Source organism: Corylus avellana, chromosome 9 (genome assembly GCF_965113065.1).
Source record: "Corylus avellana chromosome 9, dhCorAvel1.hap1.2, whole genome shotgun sequence".
In the NCBI taxonomy this organism is placed as follows: Eukaryota; Viridiplantae; Streptophyta; class Magnoliopsida; order Fagales; family Betulaceae; genus Corylus; species Corylus avellana.
In genome coordinates this window covers 19,144,418-19,162,934 of record NC_142498.1, presented here as the reverse complement: position 1 = coordinate 19,162,934, position 18,517 = coordinate 19,144,418, and the positions used below count along the sequence as shown (strand labels likewise).

General features: G+C 34.4%; 1 protein-coding gene across 1 annotated transcript; it reads right to left on the bottom strand.

The window, feature by feature from the left end:
- Window positions 1-28: 28 nt before the first annotated feature.
- On the bottom strand, window positions 29-3,500 carry LOC132190123 (growth-regulating factor 6). Its single transcript, XM_059605015.2, is given in 5 exon segments — window positions 29-1,016; window positions 1,149-1,548; window positions 1,909-1,990; window positions 1,993-2,141; window positions 2,898-3,500. Coding segments are annotated over 5 exon segments (1,818 nt in total). The 5' UTR covers window positions 3,283-3,500; the 3' UTR covers window positions 29-214.
- Between the last annotated feature and the right edge of the window lie 15,017 nt (window positions 3,501-18,517).

Genomic DNA, 18,517 nt, shown 5'->3' with positions numbered 1-18,517 from the left:
ACAGAATGATAAAAGTGGAACTTTCAAGTAACACCCACAAACCCTAATCTTGATCCAGAAAAGAGAGACATGTTATGAAATTAAAAAGTTCTAACACACTAAACGAAAAAAGAAAAAGAAAAAAACTCACTCTCACTATGTTCTTCACACAGGATATAATTCATTTTTCTTGCATCACCTAATAAATTTGTGAGTTGGCATGCAGGCCAAGTGGCTACAAGGCAGGCAAGGACGAAGAATTCACAAGATTTGAGCCAAGGAGGTCATTACACTGGCTAGCCCCTTCAAGCGTCCTGTGGTTGTCGGCTCTAGGGCTGCTCCCTGCACTGCTGTTTGAAAGGGACCCAAAAGTGGTCCTTTGTAGGACGCCAGTTGGAGATGACCCTATTGGAGGACTACTGTCCCAGCTGCTGCCCCCAGTCATAAGATTAAGTGCCGACGAATTCTTGCAATCACCTACACTATTATTACTATGATGCAAAACCTCTCCTAAAGGACCTCCCATGGATGTTTCCCAAGAGATAGGAATCCAATTTGCTTGCTTTTGGTTTGGCTCATCAAGGATAGTAAGTCTGAGGGGTGAGAGAGTGAGTTTCTCATTGGTGGGAGAGGAAGTGGATGAGATGAAGTCTGAGGAAGCCATGGGGATTGAAATTGATAACTGGGTTCTGTCCGATTGCACGTCAAGCTCTGGCCAGGAAACCGTCGAGCGATCAGATTGGGTTTTAGGCCAGTCGTCGATGAAATGACGAAGAGATCGTTGCGATTCGGTTCCTCTATCGCTGAGCTCTTGTGAAGAACAGTTGAGTAAACTAGAGGTTTGGTGTGAAGGGTTGAGGAGGGAATCAGAAGTGACTAGCCCAAACACATTTCTAGAGGCTTCTTCATATGAGTTTTGCTGTTTCTGAATCATGAAGGAGTTTTCTTTAGGTTTATGGTCAATTGAGGGGCATAGCATTGAGAGGCTGGGTGTGTCTTGCATTGTCTCACTCCCATTCTCCTTGTTCATAAGCATCCTGCAAGACAAATCACCAAACCGTCACTTGCATAATAGATGAACACATACAATAGATTCTATGATTCTAATTTCCATCATAAAACAAAAATGATACACAACACACAAATTGAAGGTCCATGAGACTATTCACCTGCTAATGGTGGTGGCTGCAGAAGGATTAGATGCACCAGGCTGAAAATTCTTGAGTTGTTGGTGCGCAGCGGCGAGGCTGTTGGTAGCAGAGCTTCTGCCACCACCGGGTGCCACAACCACCGACCCTGATGGGGATGAAGCAATACTAGGCATCAGCTTTGAGCTGGTGCTTGCGTTGGTGCTGGCGGTGGTGGTGGTGGTCCCAGTAATGGCATGGCCGGTTTGGCCTTCCACAGGCTTTCTTGAACGATGGCGGCCCCTGTTCATGTGTCGCTCGCAATATTTCTGATCGGCAACCGCATCTCTCGAGCACCGCCATTTCTTCCCATCTGTCCTACGACACCTTCCGGGCTCAGGATCGTTGTTGGAGAATCCCAGATGGAAAGAACCCCATCCCACTTGATACAAACAGTATACAAAAGCATCCAAAGTCAAGAGAGAGATAAATTCTCACACGAATTAATTTTAATATGAACCCCACAAAACAAGAAAAGAACCCAGTTTCTTTTTCTCTGTGGAAAACAATTGTTTAAATGAACAGAGTAATCTGTGGCATATTGAAACAAAACACTGTTGGAAAACAACTGAATATTGACTCACTACCACAGTAGTGGGAATTAGGAACAGTGAGATACAGGACTCTTCTAACAATCAAACATGCATTGTGAATAACTTCAAAAGATGGGGCATGCAAATCTTGTGGATATACAAAATCTAGCTCTCTGAAGTTTAGCTAAAAAGGAACAGGGAAAACTCACAGGTATTGGGTCTCAGGAGGCTCCCTGGAAAGCTAGAGAACCCAGCATAATCAAGGGCTTTTCTGATGGGGATGAGCAGGTTATAGATGGTACAGGCATATTTGCATTGATGTATTTGTAGATCAAGGCCTGGTGTTCTAGCTCCATCCATTGAGATGGAGTGAATGGCCCTCTTGCTCCTGCTAGTACACCATGCATGCTTGCACCATTCAAGCTCCCAGAGCTATTGTAGCCTGAAAAAAGGAAAACCAGACAAGATTAGATAAATCACAGAAAGAAATTAAGTATGAAAGCAAGAAAGCAGAAGTCTTAACCCATATCTTACCAAAACTGGAAATAAAAGTTTATTTCTGAGGGTGAACAAAAGAAAATAAGTGCGGAAAGGGAAAATTATAGCTAGACTAAAAATATTTAAGGGAACTCTAACAATCATAAATTTCTTGTCTTTCATAGTAAAAAAAAGAAAAAAAGAAAAAAAGAAAAAAAAAAGTGAGTATTAAATAAAGAAGGCAGAAACGAGAAAGAAGGGGAAAAAAGATCAAAAGGAGAAAGGATTCAGAACCAATCAAAAATGGTGCTTTTCTTCTTGTTATAGCTCCTCCTATCCTAAAGCTTCAAATATTATTCGCTGCTTTCCTGCCCACTAGTCTACTGTGTTGAAATATTAGAAAAGAAAGCCAATCTTCGAAAAACAACAAGACAGAAATTTCTCAAGGAGAAAAAAAAAAAGTTAAAAACTTTTTTTTTTTCTTGACAAGACTCAGAACAAAGACCGCTCGTAAATTTCTTGAAAAGACCCTCGACCAGTTGAGGGAATCGAAATTAACCAAAACCCCATCTCTCCCAAGCCCAAAGATCCATGCAAGTACAGGCATCTCCATTGACTCTTCAAATGGTAAATGTATGCAAAGACATTTCACTTTCACTTCCCCCAGATAATGATGCTACAGAGCCCACATAAATACAACCTTAAACTGCTTAAAATGTACCTGTATTTCTAGCATAAGCAGATAATGCGTGTTGAAAGTAAGGTAATGACGCATTCTGAGAAGACTTTTCCAGTAAAAGAGGTTCTGATTTGGGGGAAGAGAAGCTGAGCATTTGCTGGTGTTGGTGAACATCAGAGAAGAGAGTGCAATTAGATCTCAGTAAAGCATTTCTTTGTTGAAGCAGCATGGCTTTGGAGGCAGAGAAATCATCAGTCTTGGCCAGCTTTGAGCTCCTCCAGTCATCTTCAAAGGTGGCTGCAGATCTCTCCTGCTTGAGAAACCCAGCTCCGTACCACTTCTGCTTTGTCTCAGGATCTGAAGCAAGGGAAGAAAAACCAGTGTCCGAACCCATTAACCCATCCAAGCTCCCCACCCCAAAATCCATCTAGAAAACCCCACCAAACCTCACAAAACAGCTACTAAGCTGAGGAAATGGAACATTGGGTCATTCGCAAAAAAGACACACACTTGAGGGGTTGGGTGGAGGCGCATTTTAAGGGTTGGGCGATAAGCTTAAACTGAAACTCAAAACCACACTGGTTTCATCCTACAAGTTTATGTTTTCAGAAAATAAATAAATAAATAATTGGAGAGAGAGATAGAGAGAGAGAGAGAAGACATGTGGGTAAAGAAACTGACCGAACAATGTTCGTACCAAATACTCTCTTTATATTATTTCTCGTACATACTAAACAAAAATATCTTACATAGCACTAGTATTTCAATACAAGATAAAATAAGCATCCTCGTTAAAGAAAAAAATAAAAGTCTTGGCCGTATTTTTTTTTTCAGCCGAAAATAAAAGAAAAAGAAAATTTGAAAAAATTAAAAACCCATAGCCGAAGCATCCTCACATGGATGGGTGGTAATTTATGTTAGCTTGATAAGTTGTAATGTGTCGAAATATGAAAATAAAATTATACAGTGTAATCATTATTCAACGTATTTGATTAAACATATTAAATTATTAACCTTAATTTGTTAAGGATATAGTTTTTTTTCAAATCAATTTTTTTAAAAAAAAAATTCAACACACTATAATAAATATGTCTTTTTTTTTTTACATGTCTGCATTAGGAAAGGAGAGAGTGATTCGAACTAATAACTTCCATTTAATGAGGAATAATCTTCAACTGATTGAGTTGCTTCTTCATGATAAATGTTTGTACCTTTTAACATATTTGAGTTCCTCAAAAATCAATTCGTTCTTAGATTAGTAGAAGAGTAATAAATAATTGTTACTAATGCTAAAAAAAACATGTGATCTCATATGTTAGATGACATTTGGTATTTATTAGAGTGATGAGTAGCTCAATCGGCAAGGGACTACGTCTTATGAAGCGAAGGTCACTAGTTCGAATCTTCCTCCCCCTCTCCCTCTTGTGTGGACATGTAAAAAAAAAGTGAGTTTGAAGAAATTTACTCCAAACTCTGTCTATTTGCTAATTAAAAAAAAAAAATGTGATCATTGCTTGTAAAATTCAAATCATATCGAGACATGAATATAAAACCCATTTAACTCTAATTCTTAATTTTATGTTTTTGTATCAAATTCACAAAGCATTGTAAAAAATTTACTTTTGCCTTATTAGCAATGGTCTTTGGGCCATGGCAGAAACAAGGGTGTCTGTGTCATTTTAAGTCTCTAAATTCCAAATTTGACATTTGCAAATCTCAATGGATAGGAAATATAGATAGAGAGAGAGAGAGAGAGAGAGGGGTTTGCCTTGCAAAGTCCGCTAGCGGTTTGAATCTAGAATTCTCACTCATCATAAAGTTAAAAGGCCAGAGGAGTGGTGGGCTGCATGAGCAAAGATGCACCCGCCACGTGACGCAGACGCCACCAGAAATTCTACCCTCATCTCTCAATCTGTCCCTACTCTAACCTATTTCACGCTCTCCCCCCTCCCTTTTGTGCTATTTTTATTTACTTCCCCCAAAATGGAAGATTTGCTTTATATCCTCCCATTGCCCATTACTTCTGCCCAAAGGTATAACCCTCCCCTGCCCACAAAAGAAGACAAAAAAAGGTATCAACCATTTGCAAATGGGTGATGAAAGAAACTTGTCAAAGAAAAGGTAAGAAAAAAAAAAAGAAAAGAAGAAAAGGTAATCACAACCTTCCAATTAATAAGCCTCCTACTTTTTGGTGAATATGATTTAATACCCTTCATTAAAAAAGCCGCCCTATATGTTCAAACTAGGGACCTATATATTACCAGAAAGCGTGTGCTATATATTGACTCAATATTATTCAAATAAAGATAATGGATATCTTATAAGATGGATTTTCTCTTTTTTTTCTCCTTTTTTTTTTTTTTTTTTTTTTTTGTGCTTGAGCTTTCTCCTTGAACAAATTATTTTTTTAGTCAAATTTTAATTAAGAAATCAACTTTTTTTTTTCTTTTTTTTTTTTTTCTATTTTTACTTCTTACTTTTCCAATACAGCTCAAAATATTCACTCTCGGTTAGTTAATAGTAATTTTAAGTGGCCTACTTGTATTTTACTTGTATCCTACTAAGATTGATGTGGTTATTAAAATCATATTTTGATCAAATTTAATAATAATCAATCACAAGTCAAATGATGATTTTAATAGTCACATCATTTTTAGTAGGATACAAGTAGATCACTTAGAATTACTCGTTAGTTAAATGTTATTTTAACTATTCATAATTCAAATTTAAATAAAGATGTAACTACATCTGACTAATTAATTTAGCCCAAACATTAATGAAATGCTATAGTGCTCACCAGATTTAATAAGTATATATCAAAACTCGCCAAACATAAAAAAAAAAAAAAAAATTTAAAAAAAAATTACCTTTTTAAACTTTTGATAAAACATGCATGACTTTGAAATGTATGCTGTTTAAAAAATAAATAGTATTTAAATAAAATAGTGGGCATTGATAATTAAAATAGAGAGTTAAATGTAAGTTATTTGAAAAAATAACTAATGAAAATAGAAAAATATGATTTTTTAACTAAATTTTTTTTTAAAAAAAAATTGTCATATAATATTTAAAGAGAAATTTGTTACAATAGATGCATAGATAATGTTAGAGAAATGTTTTATATTGGACAAATATTTTCATTCTATCCATCAAAAGGGATATGGTGCAATTTCTAATAGCATTTAATGGATGGAATGGAGATAATTGTCCGATACACAGCATTTGTTATCATATTACAATAAAATTCCAAAGCACATGACTTCCTCGCACGCTACAAAATTCCAAATCTCATGAGCAATTTCTTTTTCCACAAATTGTCCTAAACCGTCGCATCCCTCTTCCTTGGTTGTTTAAGCTTCGAGCAGCCTCAAGAAAAAACGTGTAATTACTAATTAGAATCCATAATTTTTTTTTCTCTGTGGCAAGGTAATTTTATTAAGAGAAAAATCAAATTGGGTTCAAAGCCGTTCTTCCGTCCTCTGTAATTTTTTTGTTGGCAACATACCATTATTTAATTAATTAGACGGCGGATTGACCCATATTTGAAACTAGAAGATAACCTAAATATCTAATTGTCGAAATTAAAAACTCAAAAGTTAAATAGAATTACAAAACACAGTGGTAAATGATAGGGGCTAAAACCGAGTACAATATAGTATCATAGCAAGAGACCAACATTGAATAACAGAAGTCAACAAGGATGCATTGTACGTGTGGCCTTGTTTGTTAAACAACTTGGTAATATGGTATTGTTCTTTTATTTTAAATTAAAAATAATAATAATAATAATAATAATAATAATGATGATTAGTATATAAAAGTAAAAAAAATAGTATTGAAAAGTGAAAATATTTTGTTTTGTAGTAGTAAAAAGTAAATTATATGATATAAAAAATGAGAATGTTTTGATGTTTATTTTTTTAAAAAAATGGGATGAATAGTGTTTAGTGGAAGGGTGGTATTACAACAGTACTACTTGATTCTCGGCCCGGCTCTTGTCTTTTATTGGCTGATGTAAGTGACTTGTTTTAAATCATTTTTATTTTCCACCGTCAATTTCAACACAAAAATTAAATGAACTTTGCTAGCTATTATAGTCTTTTTTATTTCTTTAGAGCAATGCGAAAAGGTTGTCTCATGGAGACAGACATGTTATTGCCCATTTATTGGAGAATCCTAACTAAGATACGCAATAATTCAGCATCCTTGAAGCAAGCAACATGATCCTTATTTACAAGCTCGATCGACCATAGGGTTGAAGGAAGAATTAATTATGATCCATTTTTTTAGATGGGCAAAGGAAATATATGTCAACAAATTTGTGTACAATACCTTACACAGCATTAAAACATAAATCACAGGGTTGTTCCAAACACTTTAATGACATTGCATACGTGTGCTGCTTCCTTAACTCCTGTGGTGTGCTGTTGGTGCGCTGTTGGTGGTGTTGGTTCCTTCCAAATAAATTCTGGGCTACTCTGGTCTCTCCCAACGTTGAATTTTTGTTCCATCTCTTTGAACTTGGTCTATTTACCTCCACTCGCTCTAGAGTCTGTTTAATTTTTTCCATGGCAGAAATTTACGTAAATGGCCCAAGCTGTGTGTATTCATAACAAATTGCTTGAAATATTTGATTTTTCTTGGTATAAAATAAAAATTTTGAGTTTTTATTTATTAAAACCAATTGAACAACATATATAACATATAGTGGTGTATAGATAAACTCAATATCTTAAGTGACTGTATGTTGAAGTGTACTATACTATACATAACCATATGGGTTTGGTAACCTTAATTAAGAAACTAAAAAAGCACCGAATATTCAGTCGGGGAGTTAACCATCAAGCGACACGTCTTTGGGATTAGCATGGAGGGAAGTAAAGCAATAGGGTGCATGTTCAAAATAATTTGGGATGCAGCATTAAATAAACTGGGCAATAAGGTAGGTCAGAGGGTTATAGATGGGTCAGAGGGTTATAGCTTGTACCAGTAACTACGTGAACTACAATGCCTTTTTATTGGTTCTACAGTAGTTGAAGTGGTGGCGGCTTGGAAGACAATAAGATTATGCACAAGTAATTATAGAGAGAAATGCTCTGCAAATTTGTGTATGGAGGGTTATAGATGGATCAGAGGGTTATAGCTCGTACTAGTAACTACGTGAACTACAATGCATTTTTATTAGTTCAACAGTAGTTGAGGTGGTGGCAGCATAGAAGACAATAGAATTATGCACAAGTAATTATAAAGAGAAATGCCCTAGTATGCTTTGTGGTAGGTAGGTTCATGTTACAGTCGGTATGGCCAAATTATGAAGATGTATAACGATTTTGAATGGTTTTTGGTTACGGTTTGCAGGCATACTAAAAAGGAAGCTAATGATGCAGCACACTGTTTAACAAAAACATATCTTCATCAATCTTTAAACAAAGTATAGATGAAAATAGCCTTGTTTTTAGTCAAAATAATGTATTTGCTGAACAATAGGACTTCCTATAATAAAAAATAAATCTTATGAGTTAAAAAATAAAGAAGTTAATATTTTGACTGGCTAAAATAATATTAGCCATATCAAAATGCTCTAAGATCTGACCTTTTGTTGAAATTACTTGAAAAAAAAAAAAAAAAAAAAAGGAAGTTGGCTCGTTATTGGCCGTGGATATAAAATGTGGAATTGACCAAACCACATTAAATAAACATTGTCTGCTTGTGTATATGTTTTTGTGACATATACTAATTATCTTAGTTGTAGATTTTTATTTAGAGTTTCTGTGGTTAAAAACCAAGTATTGTGGTGCCGTAACGTCTCTCGATTGTGATGGAACCAGCTGAGATTTTGGCGTGTCGGATCATTTCACTGTCAGGTTTAATACAAAAATAAATAAATTGTTAGTCTAAAAATGCATTTGTTCGCATAAGATCCAAAAATGTTAGGCCATGGCTTTATTTATTTATTTTTTAAATAAAAAATAAAAATGCTGGAAAAAGAAACTAATTGTAGCCGGAAGCCGCTAAAAAGACTTAAAAAGTAAAAAATTGCAAGCATTCTTTCAAGTTTAATTGTGCCATAACTTGATAGGAGTGTCATAACTCGATTTGGCTCATTGTCGTAACAAATTATATGAGATTTTTTTGTAAATTTTTTAAGGGTTCAAAAATTTAATTTGAAGTTTTATGCGAGAAATAGAAAGTGAGTGAAATTAATCTAAATCCTGTAAATAAACCCATATAGCTTATGCTCTAAATCCTGTAAAATGTGTATTACTTCTCAACTAAATAGACGCTAGAGCAAGGAGTGGATACTTCAATAAAAAAAATAAAAAGCGAAAAAATTTTATTTGTTTAAACGAATTTTTTAATTTTTTGAAAACAAAAATTTTTATTGAAAATTTTATAAAAAAACTAAAATTTTCAATTTTTATAAATTAAAAAAAAAATCGAATTTTTTTAATTTTTTTGCTAATAAAAAGGATTTTTTTTAAAACAAAAAATTATTATTATTTTTTTAATTTAGTTTTAAGTTTTTTTTTTTAATATTTTATTAATGATAGTTACGTCATTGGGAGAAACATTGACAATTTTTAGTAATTAGGGGAGGATATTGTTATAATTAAAAGTTTGAAGAAGATATTATTAATTAAGTTGTAATTTGAAAGCAATTCGTGAACTTTTTTTGAAACATTATTTAAAAAATGCTAAAAAAATTAAAATAAGTACAAAATTCTCATAATTAATAGGTTGTTATGGTAATAGGAATTGGACATAAATAACCGCTAATCAATAATAAAGACGATTGGTTATCGCCAGCCTTAAAGGGTACGGTAAAAAGTGAAAATATCTAAATTTAACTAAAAAATTAGTTTAACCTTCCTGCTGAAAATGCTCTAAGCTGGGGACAAGACAATTCAAGCAAAGGTTGCATCTCGGATTTTTCCGTTAATACGGTACCGTATTTAGGCTTGAATAAAGCGAAACAAGGAAGGAAATATCTCATCTCGGATTCCTCGCTCCCCGCGCGCGCACGAAAAAAAAAAAAAAACACGCGCGCACACAAAATTTCTTTTTTGTAGACAGGAGAGGCTTAGATAGACATTGGGGGTGTAGCGTGACGTAGACGTGTCGAAAGCGGGTGTCGTGGTGGGGATGGTGCCACGTGGGCCCCCCACCCGGTTGTATTATTCATCTCTTATAGTCGATTTCCTTCCCCCCATCCTAGTCAGAGCAGGACTTTGTTGAAAAATTATACAAAGTACAACTGGGTTGTGGGTTCCTCACCAGTCACCACCACGATTGGCTGTTGGGTGTTGGGCTTAGAGAGAGCGAGACGCAGATGGAAGACGTTCGTTTCCTCTTTACCGACAGCCTTCCCATGGGCCCCGCGTCTCGTGGTTGTCTCCATCCCCTCGTCAGGTGTCATCTCCAGCGGCAATCATCCCCAACTGGCGGGCCCACCCCCTTCTCCTTTCCACTGATATTTTCGCCTCTTTCCTACCTATCAAGTATCAATCATTTTTTTTTTTTTTTTAAGAAGTAATTATCTTTTGCTATTAGAACTACCGCCTTGACGTTTTATTTTTTTTTCCATAAACTACCAACTGCTACTTAATTTTATCAAACTATTATTTTATGATAAAAATTTATTTTTGTCAGTCAAAAGTGTTAAAATTGACGGTCAACGATCATAAACAAATCATGTGCCATTTTAAATTTTTTTTCTTTCATTTTTACCCTCATTTTAAATTATTTTCATGTGTTGGATTAGGGTTTAGGAGAGTATAGGCGTCATTTTTTCGGTATAAAGTGCGGGCAAAAGTGAAAGAAAAAAATTTAAAATGGCACATGACTTGTATATGACCGTTGATCATCAATTTTAACCTCTTTAATTGACAAAATTATTTTTTTTTTCTTCATAAAATGATAGTCTGATGAGATCAAGTGTCATAGTTGATAGATCATTGAAAAAAATGCCGTAATTACCCATTTTTTCAATTACAATTTTCCGGTTTTTATTTAAAAAAAAAAAAAAATTCAACTTTTCAGGTTATTCAATTTAGTTTTAAGATATTTAATTTTATTTTAAGAAGCTGCTGTTTTCAGAAGCATATATCCCCGAAATTTCCAGCACTTGTACTTGTATAGTAAAACGGTGGAAGAAGAGAGTGGTAAAAAAGTGAAAATAGGCTGGAAAGAAAGAATAAAATGTGTACCTGCATGCACACGTCTTTTCTTTGTGAGTTTAGAGATACTCCTAAATCACAACTGGATGCTTAACAGTACAAGAAAAAAACATTATATATGGAGATTCTCCGCCTTGTATTTGACTTTGGAGGCTCACGACAATGTAAAATACACTGTGATGTGCCTATACGACATCATCCATCACACGGCAAAGCTTGAGGTATTTATTGCATTGACTATTTCGAACAACTCTTGATACAGCCCCCCCTTTCCTTTCGGTTTTCCCCCTTTTGCTGTTGTTTTTACCTTTTGTTTCATGGGAGTCGCTCTTTATTCGCAGGAGTGGTAAATGATTTCCGGTAGATTTAACACGTGAGAGAGAATGGCGTGTAAAAACAAATAAACATGTATTGAAATATGACTGTGTTTTTTTATTATTTTTTTAATATTGATATGTTAGAGCATTCATAACAGACACATAATATATAAAATATTTTAAAAAAAATACTTAATTTTATAGGTGTTTACCGAAAAGGTAATTAATTTTGTCGCAAGATTTCAGGGTTTTTAATTGGTGGAGTCCTTAAGGTTGTCCTTGGAGTACTCCACTATAATCTCTTTGACAACCATTTTGTTTTTTGTTTTTTTTTTTTAAATTTTACAACACATAAGCCAAATCCTCTTTAAAGTACTAGTTAAGGTACAATCAAAGTTCTTTAAAATTACTTATAAAACTTAATCTTACTAAATAAAAAACTAATGTAAACTTAATACTCATGAACATGCATGTTTATAATTTATTCATATTCAATGTAGGCAATCCTAAGACTAATTAACCTACAATTTCACATGTTTTGGATTTTGACTTTCCCCCACCTCTTATATTGAAAAATTTCTGTCCTCAACACTTATTTTTCCCATTACTACTACTATTTTTTTTAAAAAAAAAATTGTTGGTACCTTCACCTCTACGGTGAAGGTGAACAGGACACTACCATTAGGTCCATTACTACTCTGTCCCATCCCACGTCCAGATTTATAAAAATATAAATAAATTTATTTGATAAATGTGGGACTTTGTTTGACCGACAAAGGAATCAAACAAGAGACAAAAAAAAAAAAAAAAAAAAAAAAAAACAAAACAAAACAAAACAAAAACAAAAATAAAAACAAAGAAATAGCGTTTTTGGATCCCAGCGGTAAACTGCCCACCAAAAATTTTATAAATTTTGACCATCCAATGTCATCAATAGCCATCAACATGGCGTATCCCACTAATAATAAAATAATAAAATATTATTTACATTTAAAAAAAAAATATAAAATAAAATGATTAAAAAATATAGGGTGATTGGCCACCCCAACTCAGCCATGGGAGTGGCTTTGGCCATCCCTGGCCAAGGGCTAGTTAGGGGAGGCCAAAGCCACCCCATGACCAAACCCATAAATTAAAATTTTTGGGTTTGGCCTTAGGGGGAGGCCAAACTACCCCTTAGGGCCATGGAGTAGCTTCTGGGGGTTTGGCCCTAGGGGATGGCCGAACCACCCCCTAAGGCCATGGGGCCATGGGAGTGGCCGATGCCACCCCCATGGCTGAGCTAGGGTGGCCGGCCACCCCCTATGACAAAAATGGGGTGGTTGGAATCTTTTAATTACTTTATTTTATTTTTATATTACTTTATTTTACATTTTTTTAAATATAAATAATATTTTATTATTTTATTATTAGTGGGACACGTAACATGTTGGTGACTCTTGGATGACATTGCATGGTCAGTATTTATAAAATTTTTGGTGGGCAATTTTTCAGTTATTGCTATGAATCCTGATCTAGAAATAACAGCTTCTAGATCTTACTGTGCGCACAGGTCAAGTTCATGTAGGTTGTGAGAAATGCAAGTTACTCCAAACTAAAATCTTGGAATAATCTTTTTTAAATAAATAAAAAATTTAAAGAGTGCCACGTCAATGTTATTAGACAGTTATAAACTTATAAGATAAAAATACAGTATTTAACATTATTCTTATTAGATATCCCTAAACTTCCTCCACAAGGACACATGATTTGACACACGCACATATATTATTTAGGCGCAATTAGGATTTCATGGTGGGGAAAACTTTTTGAAAAAATGTATAGATAAAAAATTTAAATTTTTTTTAAAAAAATTTTATAAAAAAAGTTATAGGAATATTTTTAAAACTTGAAAACATTTAGTAGTTCCTCCATCTCTCTCTCTCTCTTTATATATATATATATAAAATGAGCAACCGTTGGTCAAAGTCATCCTAAAAGCATCTTCAATATATAGTAATTACCAAGAAAAAAAAAATCGAAGAAGTACAAATTAATTTAACTATTATTACTTTTTATATAAATTTTAACAAATTTTTTATTATACTTTCTATTTTATTTTAATATTATTTTTTAATCTCTTTCCAGACTTTCCTACCGACGGGAAAGAGAGAGAGGAAGAGTCATTTAAAGCATTTGTGAGGGCCATGCATGTATATTCATGAGGGAGTAACATTTAGATCGACAGTAGAGAAAACTATTATTGGCTGAAAGTTTGTTCTAAGATTTGATGCATATCTCTGTTCATCCTGACACATCTTCTGAGGCATCAAATTAATTAAAGCAATTAGTCATCAAAATTCGAGTACTTACGCATTCATCTCTCTGCACGTATTTAATTAAACTCAGAAGTTGGTAAATTGCGCAACAATTTTTTTCACCATCATAAATGATCCCATTTTGCATAGAAGTATATACATAGAGCCATGCATTAATCGTCAAAGTTTGAGTACAATAGCCTGCAAAATATTCAGTTCGATTAATACTTCATCCCTGTTTACGTGTTTTATTCATAAATGTTATATTTATACCTCTTGCTACCGTAAATAATCTCACCATGCATATGCATACACCAAAACAATTAATCATATTTGATCCGTGCAAAAGCCTGCAAGCTAGAGTTTCAGCTACAACATTTACGCTGTCTGAAGACTCTGATCAACGTGTTCTTAAGTTGATAGATGTTAAGCCAGGCAATAGTTTTTACCTTCAATGAGGACCATGTTTGATAGAATGTTGCACAACTCTTTTTTATTTAAACATTAAAAAAAAATAAAAAATTAGATAATGGCTATACAAATGAGGAGGTGGAGATAAATTCTCAAGCACTTCTTGCCGCTCTAGGGTTGGATGTCTACCCCACTTTTGCAAGGTACATCTTCAACCCTGCGGGGTGGGGGGCAGGTGGAGATAAAGACGGAACTAAGGAGAGATTGGTAGGAACCTTTCTCAAAAACAGAAATTGTTAAAACGGGTTTTTTACTTTTTTAAATTTGTTAAATAAATAAAAAAAAAAAAAAAAAGGATTTCTCATGGGTTTCCGGTTTCAAAAGGTTTAGAGGTCAGAATTTAACAGAAATTTTTTCATCAAGTAAAAAAGCCTTCACGGGAAGCATATAAATGGGTTTCAACAGGACATTAGGACATATGTTAGTGTTACATTGCAACTTTGTTCCAAGCCAAAAATCCTTTATAATCTCATGATGATCATCTAGCTCGAAGTGAACCATGAATAACGTTGGGTCACTTTAGCTGTCGGGCCGGTCCTATATGAATATGAATATAATATGGCTTCGTTTATTTGAATAAATGTAAAATAATTTTTAATTGTTTTGTGATTGGATTATCTTTGAAATAAAAAAGCAAAAAAGAAAAAGAAAAAATATTAATGAGTAGCATAAATCGGGGTTGAAATTCCCTGTGCTTCTCATTCTTTCAAAGTACGACAATAACGAGTTAAAATAAAGTGATTGCACAGCGTAGCGCCAACCTAGTGCCTGCTCACGGCTGCACGACCTCCTAGCAGTAGGCAGCTAGAGCCACATTAAACCAATATTTTACCCTACGTTTTGGGACCAAGACACACGCAGAGGCGTGTAACTTCAGCCTTGCTTCACCAACAGTTTTATCCACACACATGGGTGCACAGTGCACTACAAGGATGACCAATACCCTATATTTGACTGCTTAATTAATTTTCACATTTATAATAATTTGGTAGGAAACGATAGAGGAAAAATAAAATGTTGCTCTTTAAACATGTCACATCAGTTTTACATTGATTGATAAATGACTTCTTATTTTAGTCTAAAGAGTATAAAAACTTTTTTTTTTTTTTTTTTCTAATCAAATTGGCCGGGAAAAGGATGCAAAGAAGTACAATCAAATAGTAAAAAATAATGCAAACAAGCAACCCACTAAACATAACAAGCGGTAGAACAAAGGCAACAAAACAACAACACATATACAAAGGAAAAAACCATAATAACAACAAAAGACACAACAAACAATATTGGCGTCTTTGAAGCAGGGATGGCTTAACATAACGAGGATGGCTTAACCCAAGGGATTGGATTTTGTCTTGGTGGTGTCCTTATCCAGTTTAAATCAAATACCCTTAGAGTGCAAACAACTTCGCAGGATCATACCTACCAACGAAATCAAAGTTTCACTCGATTGGATTCGTGTGGATACATCAAGTAACTTACTTCCATTAACAAAAATAAAAATAAAAAGAAAAAGAATGACAAGAAATCAGTCAATTCTAGAAAGCCTAACAGAACATCATAATTAGCTAGAGGGGTGGCGAACAAGTCATAGGTTTCCCAAGTTGAGATCATGATGCCCACATGACCAACTTGACATATTTCTGAATATCTTATCCTTACGTAGTCATGTAGTTTTCTTTAATCTAATATCTCACTAGGAGGCTGGCTGGGTAGCTAGGTCCAGCCAGCAGATGCTTTTAATTGTAGCCTAGAGTGATAAGACCACTTTGGTCAAACAAATTCTAACTCGATCATGGTTTAGGATGAAGCATCATTTACATCTCATCCCCACAGTTTTAAGAAGATCGAAGAAATGGAATGCATGTGCATTGGGAAGTACGTCAAGGAGACCAATATAAAATATATGTATTGTCTTCTTTCGGTTCTCCTTAAATATGTTTGTTGGATTGTTATGGTTTTGCTCTCAGGCTAGTGGGTCACAAATGGATTGTCCAGGTTAATTTATTGGCTGCAACCGCAAGTCATCATTTAAAAACATCGTAAAAGGAACAATAATAACCTACGGGTATCGATGAAAGAACATAAAAAAAAAGAAAAACACCCTCAATTGTTTTTTTTTATACGGTTTGCAAGTCCGAAGAATGTGTAATCCCAAAGGCATGTCGTATGACCTTTTGTTCTCGGTGAAGATAAAGAAAAAGGGTATTTAAAAAATCTTCGAGGTTCCACCATGCCTGTCCTTTCCATGTCCTAGTCTTTAGCTGCATTATTTTTTTATGTCTCCTCGAGAAACCTAAGCTGGGTTCCCTAGCAAGGGCTGTCTCTCTAGATCTTCATTATAAAAGTTCATGGCGATCTCTCATTTGACATTTCTTCTCTCTCTCTCTCACTGTGCATGGGCTTGTTTTTTAGGAAAATAATGGTTGGAAATTGGAAATTGTCACCACCATTAATCCGTTTTCTTCGAGGCTAATATATTTAAAAGTTATGGTCCATAATTATTGGATGGTTGCAATTGCAAACAAGAAATGGCTCAGAAATAGTCCAAAATGGGCCCTCTTAAGATCTTTACCAACAAATCCAGATTTTTGAGGGTAAGCAACAAATAAAGGTAACTTGTTTCATTAGCCATAAAAGGTGCTTTTCCTGTTGCTTACCATTTGCAGTGTTATGTAATAGGAAGCATGCATGTGCCAAAGTACTTGCTGCCATTTCCCTCTTTCTCTTTCAACAATAAATGTATCAAGGACTAAGACCGTTAATTTTAAACACGATTTACTAATTCAACACGAACTTTATACGTTTCTTTTCCTTTTACGTATAAAGCATGGACTTTCCAATAAATTAATAAGTTATAATTGATCAATATATACCCTTGCATTGAAACAATTTGACCTTAATCAACAAACGACATAAAAACTAACAATTTTTTATATAAGCTGCAAATTTGACACGAACCAAATATAAAATAACGAATTAGGGTTAAGAATTTTGACTTATTTTAATTAAATAGGTTCAGTGAAAGTTTATTTACATAATTTAATTTATTTCAATTTGTGAACACGAATCATCAACCCCAAGAACCGAGCTAAGAAAAATTAAGAAGGCTTTTTCTAATTTTGTTCAAAGTGGCTCTTGAGTCCTGAGGTGAAAGTGCACTTGGACACATATTTCAAACCTCATTCCTTCTTGGTTAATGGTTTAGAAAGAAACTGTGAGAAATTACAACAAAACTGGGCTATAAAAGTTTCACATGGAGGGTGATGGAAGAGAAAAACCCACCAATGCAAGAACTTTTTCCAAGACCAGAACTTCGGCTAGCTGCTAGCTAGGTCAGAGGATGCAGGTAACTCTCGGATCAAACCCCAACAAACTAATTGCACAGTTAATTAATATAGCCTATCTTTATTAAAGGAGGTTTTAAATTTATTAATTAGTTGGAGTTTGGGCTCCACTCATGGCATCCATTTGCCTTGCCTTTGCCCTAATGACGGCCCGGAACCCCACAAAAAGATATGCTTTTGTGACGGAAGACCTTTGAGTATTATATGCCAATGTTTTGGCAACGAGAAGATGACAAACATAACAAATGCATATCAGATTTATTACTCACTAAATAACCTTCAAGATGCTTCTCGCATCTTTACACTACTAAATATGCCCTTCTTTCATCATTTTCTTATAATAGTGACGCGGTAATTTATTTTTTATTTTTTTAACGTAAAAGGTTTGGCCAAAAAAATTAATTGGAACTATTTTATTTGAGCGTGATTATAATAGTATCTACTTACTTATTAGAACCACATAAGAAGGGCCTAAATGGTAAAAATCGCATACGCTTCGTCGCTCCCTCAAGTTCGACTGGGCTATAGTTTGATCTAATTCTATCAAAACATTAATGAAAATTCAAAACGACTAATACTAATTAAATATATATGGTGATTCAAATCCACACCATAACAAATGACAGTCTACTTGACATTTATCATTCGTTACCAAAAAAAAAAAATGAAGGGTGGGATTATATGATTCCTAATAGTTAGGGTAGTAGCACGTGATTGTAAGTGAATTATTGTAGAGTAATCAACGCATTTGTTTTGAGGAGTAGTTGTTGTGATCTCATCGAAGGAACAAGATGGGTTATTCAAAACGCATGTCACATGCAAGGATTAAAAAAGGGAAAAAATTGATTAGTTAAATGATTAAGGGGATTCTTGTGTCCACATATCCTTGAAATAATAATTTGTGCGCGATTATCGAATATTCGCACGCATAAGACCGGTCTTATGATTATACTAATGACTCCTTTTCTTTTTTTTCACCATTGCGCTGCAAACCAGCATGTGAGCAGATCTTGGGATTGAATCCCTCTGCACAAGTTTTTCGACAGGTTTTTTCCG